Source organism: Thermobia domestica, chromosome 16 (genome assembly GCF_964235325.1).
Source record: "Thermobia domestica chromosome 16, izTheDome1.hap1.1, whole genome shotgun sequence".
In the NCBI taxonomy this organism is placed as follows: Eukaryota; Metazoa; Arthropoda; class Insecta; order Zygentoma; family Lepismatidae; genus Thermobia; species Thermobia domestica.
The window spans coordinates 80,928,257-80,941,618 of record NC_137469.1 but is presented as its reverse complement, the minus strand read 5'-3'; the positions used below and the strand labels follow the sequence as shown (position 1 = coordinate 80,941,618).

General features: G+C 35.8%; 1 protein-coding gene across 1 annotated transcript in view; it reads right to left on the bottom strand.

Moving 5' to 3' along the window:
* LOC145673196 (uncharacterized) overlaps positions 1-13,362 on the bottom strand; it is a 401,214-nt gene that overhangs the window by 56,017 nt on the left and 331,835 nt on the right. The window contains exons 14-15 of the mRNA XM_081742667.1: positions 5,497-5,621; positions 4,081-4,273 (exon numbers count right to left, since the gene is read on the bottom strand). Of these exons, the coding sequence (XP_081598793.1) occupies positions 4,081-4,273; positions 5,497-5,621 (318 nt within the window). The remainder of the gene's footprint in view (positions 1-4,080; positions 4,274-5,496; positions 5,622-13,362) is intronic.

Sequence of the window (13,362 nt, the reverse complement as noted above, 5' to 3'; positions counted from 1 at the left end):
AAACGATTATGTAAGTCACTGCTTGGTCCTGCGCATAAAAAGGCTAGATTGGAGTTTCCGGAACAGTATTATATCTTGGATCTCAGAAGTGGAATAGAAAAAATGAAATGAAATGAAATCTTTGAGTTTTACGTCCCACGGCTATGCCGGTTAGGCTAAAGGAGACGGTGATAATAAGAAATGAATGGAATGGTGGAATGAATAAAATGGAAGGAAACGGGAGAACTCCGAGGAAAAACACGCACACGGTGTTTGTCCACCACAAAGTTCACTTGGCGGGGGCTGGGATCGAAGCCGGGTTCCGAAGTACCAGAGGTGAACGCTCTATCACTGAGCCACCGCGGCCCCAGAAGTGGAATAGAGTATTAACAATGAGAAGTATCATTTGGATGGGTCAGACGGATCTCAGTATTATTTGCACACGACAGAGGAGCAAATAAGAATGGACAGAAACTTTGGTGGAGATACTGCTATGATTGGGCTGTATTTTCCGCAAGAGTGAAGTCAAACATTGAAAAGACACACACTACAGTGATCACTGAGATGTACTCTCATGTCCAAAATGATTGTCGCATATCTATAACTGTCTTCTTGTAAAAATATAATTTGATAATGATTTTGCAGGGTACTTTTAATACTGATACTATGTGTATAATCGGGAAATGTATATTGGTGGTACATTTCATAGGAAAATAATTGTAAATACGAAAATTAAAATGAGTAAAACAAAATGTTGCTAAATGGACAAGAAAGATTTAATTTTGCTTTAATGTTCTTATTTACTGCTCTTTTGACATGAAATTTACCACATACATGTCTTTGCCGATTATACACATACTAACATTATAAGAAATACCAGGCGAATTCGTTATCAAATTATATTCCTACAACAACATATTTATAGCCATGCGAAAATAATTTTGGACATGAGTGTACCTAGGTATATGGAGATACTAGAGAATAGCTGATTAGAAATATGGAGTACTTAGAAACAAAAATCTGATTCTTTAGGTAGCATCTCTTCATGTGACTACACTCATCAAAGAGTGGTTTCGTAACAAATATGTCAAGGTTCAAACTTGGACTGCACGCAGGACCCTATAGAAAATATTTGAGGAATGCTTGGAAGCCATGCTTAGAGTAATGGCCGATATTTTGAGACGGTAGAGGAACTATAAAATGCGATATGGGAAGAATTGACACAGATTTCAGAACAACAACTACAAACTCTCGTTGCGACAATGCCTAATAAAGTGTTCAAAATAAGTAAGAACATGGAGGTTCGATCAAGTATTATGAATATCTGTTTTGTACCTTTGTACGAGTTTTTTTCTGAGTTTTTAATGAAGCATAACAATTGCCTTTATACAAATTTGTATCCAAATATTGCAAGTATTCTTTCTACTATTATAATCTTGCTATCTTCGCGATTAAAAATGTTAGAAAATTATGATGTTTGGATTTTTGTGTTGCTCGTATCTATTACTTATATAATACACCACGAACATGTACGTACTATCATAAATTTGTTTTTCATACACTGCAAACATATACTACTACAATTACTACAGTAACCAATTTCCACCGCTGTAGTAATTACACTTTGACAACACACAGGCGAACACTTCATAGATAATTGGGAGGTATAGTCCCAATATTTGAATTAAATATAATATGAATAGTATCAGTTTAATGAATTATTCTTACATTTGATATTTTATTAAATATTAACACAATGAAAGGATTTAATTTGCTTTTCTCATTAGTTTGGTAATCATCTGTACAAATCAAATACAAAATAGATATTCTGATCAGTTAAATCAAATAAATTCAATATATATTGGTAAGCTAATTAATAAATGTAACAGTGATTTATTTTATAGTACATATACATTCCACAAACATATCTATAAACATATTTTTTATTTCAATTACAACTCAATTATAACGCTAAAACAGGAAACGGTAATCGAATCCAGTGGTCAACATTAACCTTGTGAAGGCAAATAATAACCCTGATTGTCTGAAACAGATGGATGTTTACCCTGATTTTGTTTCTTAAATTAGCAGTTTGCTTCAGATTGAGTTACTCCGTTATCTTATCTCTGTAACGTAATAGTAATACAGTGCTCTCCCCATTCAAGGTACAACTCCCAAAGGAAACAAGATAGTGTCGCCGAAGTTGGCAGGCCTAATGGCATAATTAGCAAATTATTTAATTTATCGTTCTGTGGCAACGTAGCGACAGCAAAGCACAACTGACAATGATCAGTGGCTTATGGATCCACCATGAGAGGTTAGAGCAGCTGTAACATGGTGAGATCTATAGAATAAGCTCTTGGGTGTCTTCTTTCGTATGGTTAACCATGTGTTTTCGACACGATGCCACAGCTCATCAACTGTAGCTGGAGGAGTTGGTAGATGTGATAAACGTAGTGCAAGCATCGAATAGACGGATTAAATCGGTGGAAATTGGGAGAACTAGCGGGACACGGAAACCGAGGAAAGTTGTGTCCTACCAGGAAATGTAGCAGTACAGGATAACGTGCAACATGAAGGCGCATGTTATCCTGCTGAAATGTGGTATATGGCAGGGCCTGCACTAAACAGACCACAATTGGATCCGAAACCTCATCAATGTACTTACTGTTCGCGTGTTAAATGTTCGTCAATGCGTAGGAGACATGAAAGGCACGAAATCTCATAGTACGCGTCGGACCAAATCAACGATGCAAAGTGCAGGCGTCGCCCAGCATAGTGCGAAGTTAGCGTCAGATACGGATGTGGCCATCGTCATGCTGCAGACAGAAGCGAAATTTGTTTGAACAGAGGATTTCCTGCCATTCCTTTCTGCATGCTGACGTTTGTTACACCATTGTAGTCTTTCATATCTATACTGTACAGTGAGCGAAAGTAGCAGCAATAGGCGCCGTGCAAATATTCCCCGCTTTGCCGGACAACGTAGAACTGTTCATGGGAATACTGGCGCTGTGCAACAGCCTCCAGTCCTTGCGTCAGTGTACGGAATGCGACTGTTCGCTACTAGAGCCATATAAACAAGCCATCTGTCCTCGTGATCTGTGATATAGCACAGTCCTTGGAATCCGGTGTGTCGCTGCGTAGTGCCCTTATGGAGCCACTGAGTCCATAGCGCTGCATCGTGATCGGTATTTCGTCCAATATGAACAACAAGGTCGCGGAAAGATAAACCACGCTCACGATATGCCATTACTCGTCCGCGAACAAAGCCTGAAACTTGCTGAAAAGATTGCGACTTTCAACTAGGAAGCATTTTTTGACCGTACGCACACACTTATGTCACACCAACTTTCGCCTATCACCTAACTGGCTCTCTTGCCCGCCTCCGCTTGCTGGCACTAGATGTTATACCCGGTACCTCTCTTCTTTCATGTCACTGTCGTGTTAACCGTTTATCCTTCTATGCTCTACATATTCCGCAATTTTGGACTTCCTATTATGTCTCCTTCTTAGTGCTGCATTTTTAAATCCCACCGCCAGTGTAGCGATAATAAATTAGTTGTGTGAAGTTGACTTTTAACTCACTTCAACCAGTAACTAAATCAAGCACATTAGATTTGGTGATGTAGCAAATGAATCCGAAAAATATTATTTGCATTATCACAAGAGGTACAAAAAGAGTGGGAAGCTTAAGTTCGTAGTTTAGCAATGTTAGAAAATAATAACTGGTTTTCTGAGTAGAGAGTGTAAAAAATAGCAAGAATATATTCGAATAATGATCAAATACTAGAATTGGGAACTGGATCTTTGAATAACCACATTGTTAAGCAATTAGTGTAGTAGATATATAAAGTTTTTTTTTTTTGTATTGAAATATGCAAACTTCTGATATTCAAATTAAATTGAAAGTGCTTCCATTTATTTCAACCTCCCTTCCTTTTTCAAGGAGCACAACTGTCTCACCTCTTTTACCTATTTATTTACTCTATGTTAAATTTTTATACATTGAACCTATAAAATCAATATTCACTTAAATACAGCAACCTACAGCGTGTTTGTCTAAAATTCTATTTAGCAAGAGATGGGTTGGGCGATTCATACCTTTACATTTGGTTGTAGTATGTAGAACTGGGATATCATCTCCTTCATATAAGTCACCGTCCTCGTCTATTAGGATAGCTCTTATTCTGTACGACCTCCCAGGTAATAATCCTTTTATATCTATAATCGTTTCTTCAGGTCTATCTTCAATTCCATGTGGTTCTAACTTATTCCAGGAATCAAAACTACTTTCCTAAGTGAATGAATTAAACACTAAGAGCTACGAATATAAATCAGATTATCTATAATAAATTCGTCATTAATTTAAGGTTCTATTCTGCCACAGAGATCTGCCTACATAATTACCAAATCTAAGAATTCAGTCAGATTCTAGAGTAACATTTGCAACATGGGAAAATCTTGGATTAATATCACATTACAAGTATCCTGAGTGTTAGACATATGGCGATTATGAATTACGGAAAGCGTCAAGGCATGATTTCACAAAATATGCACGTTTGATGGAGTAGTTGAATTTTGATAACGAGAGCTGGACCCACCAAATTGGAGACTGAGATACTTAATGAATATATAATTTTGCTATGTGATAGTGTAAATTGTTATTACTGATTTTCATTGCTAGATGATTTCTTGCCATTAACACTTTTTATCTGACATTGTAATAGTATGTTTCATATATAGAGAGTTAAACTACAAATTAGAGCAGATACAAGGAAATAATATAGTAATATTTATTTTGAGTTGTGGTGCTCACAAGGAAATATGATGCAAAATTTAATATATATTATTTTAATACAGCTCGAATACTGATCAGAATGGCAATGCTTTCGAAAAAACAAGATAATTACCACACAGGAAGCAGTACAAATTAATAAATAATAATAAATGTCTTGCTGCCAAATTACGTTAAATAACTTCTTATTAAATAAAAAGGAGAAATGACATATGGAGAAAAAGTTACATATGTTTCAAGGTGATAAGACAAATAAAACAGATTGAGGAAACATTCTCCCTCGCTGGACATGTTGATTATATCTTCACATTTTGTGAACATTCGTTCCTAAGTAAACACTGACTGAGAAATTTGCTTCGCACCAATCAGTGATCAAGAGCGTCATAATCTAATATGAAGTGGGATCTGAAGCAGTGCTCGAAGACTTATTGATATTCTTTCTATGGACGGAGTTCACGAACATCAAATGGTATGCTGTATTTCATAACATTATACGAAATTATTTGAATGTTATTCTTGATTACGTATATAATTACAATTACCCTATAGATAGTAGGCAACATTTCGAATCTCCTTTGTAATTTAAACTTATACAATTTATACAACAATACAAATTTACACAACAACCTTTTTAAAAGGTTAGAATGACTATTCAATGAAACTTTAAAAATACTCATCAATTATCTACTTGATATTATTACATTGGAAAAATATGTTCTTACCTTGAATTCGACCTGATAATACGCTGGATTGCCCTTTCCTCTATGCTCGGATGGTTTAATATTAATCTTCAAAGCATAATAATCAGCAGAAATTAAAACTGGAGCCGACGACAATTTGGCATATTCTGAAATAAGTGGACCAAATGAATCGATTGCTCCTTTAGGAATTGTAATAATCTTTTAATTTCTAATAATTACATTAAATTATTTCATTTTTCTTAACATCTACTGCTGTGTGTATTAAATTCTGACATACTTTGCTTTACCTTGGCAAATAAAGCACTTAGCAGTCCTTGCAAATAATCTGAATTAGGAGCGGAAACGCAACATAATGTAACACAATACAGAAAAATCAAAGATGTCTAGCGAACTGATGAGTTTCCTTTCCTCTGAGAGAAAGTAGAGTCTATAAGACAACGACCTATATACTAACAATCTCATGCCACAACATATGGCAAGTTGAGATTAAGTGATGTTGTATTAAGAGTTTCATCCTTTCATCCCAACAGTGTATGGCGAGTGGCAGTGAAGAGGTACTACTTTGGGAGTTCTATGTGGACAATGTATGGCGACTGGTAGTGAGATAGTGTTATTTTGGGATTTCCACTACGAATAACACTACGTGGAGGTTTTGGCTGTGTGCTGGACGAACTAAGGACAGGGAGTTTGGGTTCCACACCCTTGGATTCTGCAAACTCTGGGTGAAAACGTCAGTTGTTTGCGTTGAAACCAGTGATATGCATCTACGAATAAATTCGATAATGTAAGTTTATATGTAACACATACATGTAAACAAAGCAGATTGTGGTGTTTAGCTAATATTACGATTAGAAAATTATTTAATACACCTAGCTCTCATCATGACCTAGTTAAACGAGATAAAAATGTAATTTTTACGAAAAGCATAATTCATAAAGGGAAGTGTAAGATCTCGTGAAAAGATAAAATCCGCGTAGTTCCAAATAAATTGCTAATATGGAGAGAATGTAGTACTTGTTTGATTACTACTTTTCATTTGTTATAGGTGGACCCGGAAGCCCATTCAAATGTATTACATCTTTTAAAAAAATAGGTAGTTTTTTTTTCTTTTGCAACATAAAAATTGAAACAACCTACCATGTGATTGTGCATATTCGTGGTGTGCGGAAACAACCTCGACGCCTTTTGGTGAATGATTCATGACACGCCCCATTGAAAGTCAAATCGCAAAGACCAACCTGGGCGCAGAATGCTTTCTTTCGGCTCTGTGACCAGTCAAAAATTTGTTGGAAAAATGCGAAAATAGCCATAACTCGAGAAAGGAATGTCGGATCAAAGTCAGATAGAAAGAGACATTCATTATTTTCAGTCGTGAAAGTTATTAATGAACAATTGTGGTGCAGAAGCAGCGCAAGGACCCCAAAGGAATCAAGAAATTCATTGGGTATTCTACGAAAAGTAAAGGCAGAAAGAGCACCCCAATCCATATGAGACTCAAATTCCCAAGATTGCATTGGATGCAGATTACTCTCCAAGCTTAAATGAGGTCGGCACACACAGGAAAGGGTGTTCGAAGATAGCAACAAAGGACTTCGGGAAATTATTCCTTACATGAAGACATGAAAACAATTACAGGCCATCATAGGTACACAAACGCGTAAATTCGTAGTTTTAGCCCATCTAAAATTTGACGGAAGTCTACCGAAGAAAACCATAGTTCGAGAACGAAATGTGTGATTAAGGTCCGGTAAAGGGTGTAGCCGTTATTTCCATCCCTAGATTCCATTAGGTTACTTGTGGGTGTAGAACAGGGATGGCGCAAGGATTAACCTCAAAGAGAAGAAGGAAACATACAAAGTATTCTATAAAGAAGATGTAAAATCCGAAAGAGTTAACAATGAAGTGTTTCGAAGAAAAATATTTACTAATAACGTCAGTAAGCAGAAAGATAACGATTGGAGATGAACACTAGTATAAATTTATAGGTGTATGCATGAAACAAATTATTATTGTAGGAGGCATGACAGTTTAAGTATCACTTCTGATGTGTGGGTTTTCTGCTTCGATTCTGGATTATGGGAATTTGTGGTGGACAATATCGTGTCTGTGTTTTTCTCGAGATCTTCCGTTTCTTCCCACATCTCATTATACTAATCCTTTTGTAGTCAATAACTTTCATGAATCAGGACCTTTATTTTGACTAAAGGATATGAGCGAAGGACGGTCAATTAAAGATTCTGTGTCGCCTTTTATAAATATTGTGACGAAAGGAATTGAAATAAGAAACAATAAATACAAATTTGCCATGTATAACGCCCTGAAGAACGCATGTGAAAGTTCGTAGGACAGTGTTCGCTCGGAGTAGATAAGTAATATTGCATATGTGTGTGGTGAGACGTAACGATAAAAATTTTGCGAAATGCATTGTTGAATTGTGTAGGCATTAAATACATAATACTAAATGACGTCTGAGGAAGATGTATGCCAGTAACACATTTCTCTCCTAAAGATTTTGTGGCTTGCATTATCGCTGCGTATGCTAACATTGGAGGGGATCAAAACATTGGAGGGTATTGAATAGAGTTCGGCAGTCATTGATTCGTCGGTATGAACGCTGCATTGAGGTTGGTGGAGAACAGTTTGAACACTTACAATAATTTGAAGAAACAATAGATAAGTAGTACATTAATTTTATACATATCGCATTTGCTTACGAATTTGAACACATGACAATACATATTTTCATTTACAATGTACAACATTTCTTAGAGTTATTTTATGTTGATTACTTTACTAATAGTCCACGTTACCCGAATTGACGTGTGGCATCAGCCAATAAGCTCGCAGTGCGTTGTTACTAAACCTTCAGGGAGGAATCTAATCATTCATAATTGTCCAAAAATAAGAACAAAATCAATTATGAATGATTAGATTCCTCCATGAAGATTTAGTAACAGCGCACTGCGAGCTTATTGGGTGATGCCACACGCCAATTCGAGTACCGCGGACTATAATAGTTTTTTTTACGGACAATAAATTACAATATCATTGATGGCTTTCTTGCCTAATACAAATGTATTCTTGTGTCTTTTCCTTTGCATTACTTCCTCGGTTTATACGTAAAATTATGTTTTCTCAGACGTGGGTTCACCTAAGCTATGTATTATTTTCCCCTTTTGATGTTTAGCAGTTCAGCCTTATACCGCATAAAATACACACTGGATACAGTAGTTTCGTTTCCACTTTACATTCTATTGGTTTAATGCGATTAAAATGTCCGCATTACGTATAATGGTAAACAATCTTATGTAATGCAATGATCACACGTACGAATTACATTTCTTAAATGTTCAGAAAATACCTAGATAGGTTAAGATGCCCAGTAACTCAGGAAGCAATCTGTTGTTGAAGGTTGCGTGAAAGTGTGCCATGAAGAACTCGCAATTATTAGTTCGTTTCGATTACAAGTTCAAACTAGGACATTTTACACATCTGGTATAGTGATGAGTGGTAAATGAGCGCACTAAACTCTGAAAAGAGCCATTTACTCTAAATTGTATTCATAGCTGACGTTAGGGGAAAGGAAAAAGGAAAAAAAAATTGGGTCGCCGATATTATTCCTTTCATTACGCTATAATTATAGACCAGTGAGCACAACGCTATTTAACTCCAGACTCTTGCACACTAATGGCATCGTCGGTACGGAGAAAGAGGAAGATAAAAAAATCATTTCAGAACAACACCACATACCTTGCAATCATGTTTATTTAACTCTCTTGTAATAACGTATAATATTGGGATTATCATCAACGTTAGTGATCATGGACAGCTAAACTCAATTGTCAGAAAAAAAATCATATGTATTCAGTCTTAAAGATTTCAGAAAAAAAAACTTCTAGCGCCAACACAACTCAAGATGAGTAACAACAATATTTGAACAGTATCCTTAATAACAGTAAAAGAGTTGTTTACATTCCTCGACTAAATATTAGGACATAATCTTCGGTAGGCTGCATCACAGCGAGGAAATTACCAATTACATTACTATTCACAAAACATCTCTCCGCAGAGGGAGTAAACATGTGGCTGCGTCGATTAACCTTCCTCCCTAAACACACAACGTTTCCACTACTTCCGCAACCAGCTGTTAAGAGGGCATTTCCCTCGACACAACTTACAAATTAACAGCGGCGGTAATAACAATACATACTGCAGAAACATTATAGGAAGTACAAGACCAACCAGTAAATTAGACTCTACCCCGGACACCATCACATCAAAGTGCGAGTGCTATCGTATGCCCACCGTCTTCGACGCGTCCTACTGAACTAGTAAATAGCATTATAGCTAAAGATATGACATGAAGACAACTCGAGGATTTTTACATAGATTATTGTTGTGTGGCAACTCAATACTTAAATTATGAACCATATATATATTGTAATAACCAATACGGAGTGTCCACTACCGGACAGACATGAGCTAGCCATCGCTAATCAAGCTTTTACTTCACTAAACATAGTACTTGTAAATAGACAATACGGAGTGCCCGCTACTGGGCGAACATAAGCTAGATGGTAGCAAGTGATACATTATACATCTACGCAACTCAGGAAATGATTCCATTCGAAGCAAGAGAGAAACGGTGTTGATATCAGACTATCCCGTCGGTGTATGATTCGACTTACTGGATAGAGACTCACTTTCGTTTACTCAGACACGTTACGGACAGGATTTACTTGAAACGAGATTATAGACATTGTAGAATTGATACACATATAGTATGTAAGTTCACTAAGTAACCAATGATTGGAATATGTATATTGTTTTTGCTTTATAAAACGATTTGAGACAATAGAGTAAACACACGACAGTGATAATATATCACTGGATATTGTAAACAGAGACAACTTGGACGAATTATATGAACAGTGGATAAATTCCTTCACAGTTTCCTGGACGACATTACTCCTTCCATAGAGTGAGATAGAAAATAATGAAACATAGTTAACTGGGACGGTGACCAAAGCTCACCCAACCTTTTTTTTTTTTTTTTACGCTTACAAGTAGACAATACTGACACTACAGGCCAGTTCAGAGGGCTCCGTTTCGGGCAGCATCCTAGGGTGGCAACCGGTCTCCAACGACTTCTTAGGCATCTCACCACGTAGTAGCCGTAATCATAATCACATGCGCAGATAGACCAAATGGTAACCTCTTCTTGGTTAATAGCAACCGAGTACACTTCACCACTTCTCTTACCAGATAAACGAAATTTCACTGCAAAGTTGCTGAAACACTCATGTTCACAACAACGACCGCAGATGAGAACTTCACTGAAGGATACATTTGAGTTCCACAAAAGCAGGCGGAATCAGCCGGCAAGTAACAAGGGATGGAGTCCCAAATTAAGGAAAGGCGGTGGACGGAGAGTCACTACGTCAAGAAGAAGAGGCCATGCACAAGATCGAACTTGGTCCCACAGACAATTCTTGGAGAAGAACTATCAGACTTCCACTTACATCACAGCAAACGATTAGCGAGTGTCAGACCAATCCCAGCAATATTCTGAACGAGCACAAGCTGAGTGTTCGTAGGTGAGTTATTGTAGTTCACTACACGTACACTAATCTATCATCACTGTTCGGTCACGACAGCTCTTACTAAAAGGTTCGTGATAGGAAACGATCACTTACTGCACGATACGCAGTAATTTATGTCTAAAAGACATGACAAAACTACGCCTCCATTCTCACTTCCACCATATTTTTCCGTGCAAAGAGCGGAAAACAAAGGGAGCACGCTTCCGCATCCCGCGCGCTCTCTGATTGGTCGCTCCTTACTACGCATTAGAGCGTAATACCGAAACGACAACTTTAATAATAATATGTATATGACTAAATAGAAATAGAATTTATATGAATCAATGTTTATATATGCACATTTATAATAATCCCTCCGTTTAAACGAAGCACAAAATTTCAAATTATTTCAAGCAGTCAGCGCTATCATCTGAAACTGAAAGATATCCGCTCGACGCAAACCATAGACATACAAAGAAAAATAGCATACTCCGATTACATACACTAGTCCAATTGTCGACCATCTTGAATCCTTCATGAGAGTCGAGAATTGAAAAAATATAAAAGAAAATAACACTAACTAAGAGCTGATTAAACATTTCCACAAATAATCTCTTTGAGAAAATGTAACGCTCAAAGAGGAACGTTACAACTCCATTGCTTTGTAAAGTTCAGTGTCGGTGATACAACACTTATAAATGAGCTGCATGACCACCGATCAACATCATGTTCCTGATGAGCTTCAGTAGTATGTTTTGCAGACATCTTCTGGAGACAATATTTTACAGATAAAAAGATCAATAATTGGCCTTAAAATAAAGAATCAAAGGAATTATTAAAGTATTATGAGAAAAGTTAGTAAATTCAGCTAAAATCGCAATCAAATGTTAATACAGATGCAAGATCAGAAATAATTAAGATAATTTCAGGAAAGTATGTGTATAAAAAGATTTTTCTAAGTATTGCATTATGTTTGGCTGATAAACTTTACGATAAGTGTTAAGATATTACTGAGAATTATTTTTCCAAAGATTTCAGATAATATCATAAAACAATGAAGACAACATTCAAAAAAGAACAACCCCTAGATAAGTCTGCGACAGCTTTCGGACGAAGGATTTTATATATAAATCTCGCTATTTAGAACACCCATAACCATACGTTGTACTCAAAAAACATAATCACATAAAACTTTATGACATTTAATCATAAAGAGCTTCTATCTAAACTACTACATTACACAGAATTACATTTTATCATAAACGACTTATATCTAAAACTATACATAATTATATTAAAACTCTACCTAATAATGACCCCAAGCTAGTGTAGTTACACAATTTCGTACTATATATATATATATAATCTAAAGAATCTAATGCTAGCTTATTAACAGTTATAGTATAAATATCATGTTTAAGACTTAAAATTAGGTTTATATCTTTATTTGTTCTAATATCGTTACATAGACATTTCTTATAATCATCAAATTTAATTTCCTTTGCTACTACTGATTTTGGTATTCCTTTCTCTTTTTCCTTTTCTTTATATTTTACTTTAAATGCGTACATTTTCTATTTTAATCCAACAAATTCAATCATTATTTTGCCTTTATTCTCATCTTTCATCTTTCTCAATACTTACTTCTTAATGAGTAATGTTTTACATTTATTGTCTCCTTGATATTTGCTTGTGTCAAAATGATGAATCATTTCTTCCATTTCTTTATAAAAATCACTTATCTTAATTTCATATATAAAAATATCAGTGTCCATATAACATAACTCTAGATTGTTTTCATAGTTTGGCTTCATAATATTAAAGTGGAAGTCATACATTAAGAGTTTTGATAATTCTAATACACTCATACTCACATATATTGGCTTATTAAATATGAATTTTTCTCTTTCAACATGCAGACATTTTCCATGAATTATATACCTCTAAAGTCGGAAACACACTTAATTGTTTGCATACTTCCACAAAACATACAAACACCAAATTTTGCATTCTTGTTCGTCATGGGATGTGAATAATGGGAAAATTCCGATATCCCGAAAAAGGCGACATTTTCCATGTAAATGAAGTGTCGAAATTTTTCGTCGTTTCGAAATGCTGGTTTTTAGAGTAGTTCCGCACACCATAGAAACGTCATATTTTGTCAGGCAGTGAAGCTAGGAACATAGTTTATGATAGAAAAAAGAGCATTAAAATTCGTTTTCGTTTCGCGGCGCAAATCGAAGAAATGTGAAATTTGCAATGGCTGTATCTAGGATGTTGAAATTTCGAGGTGATGTTTATTCTG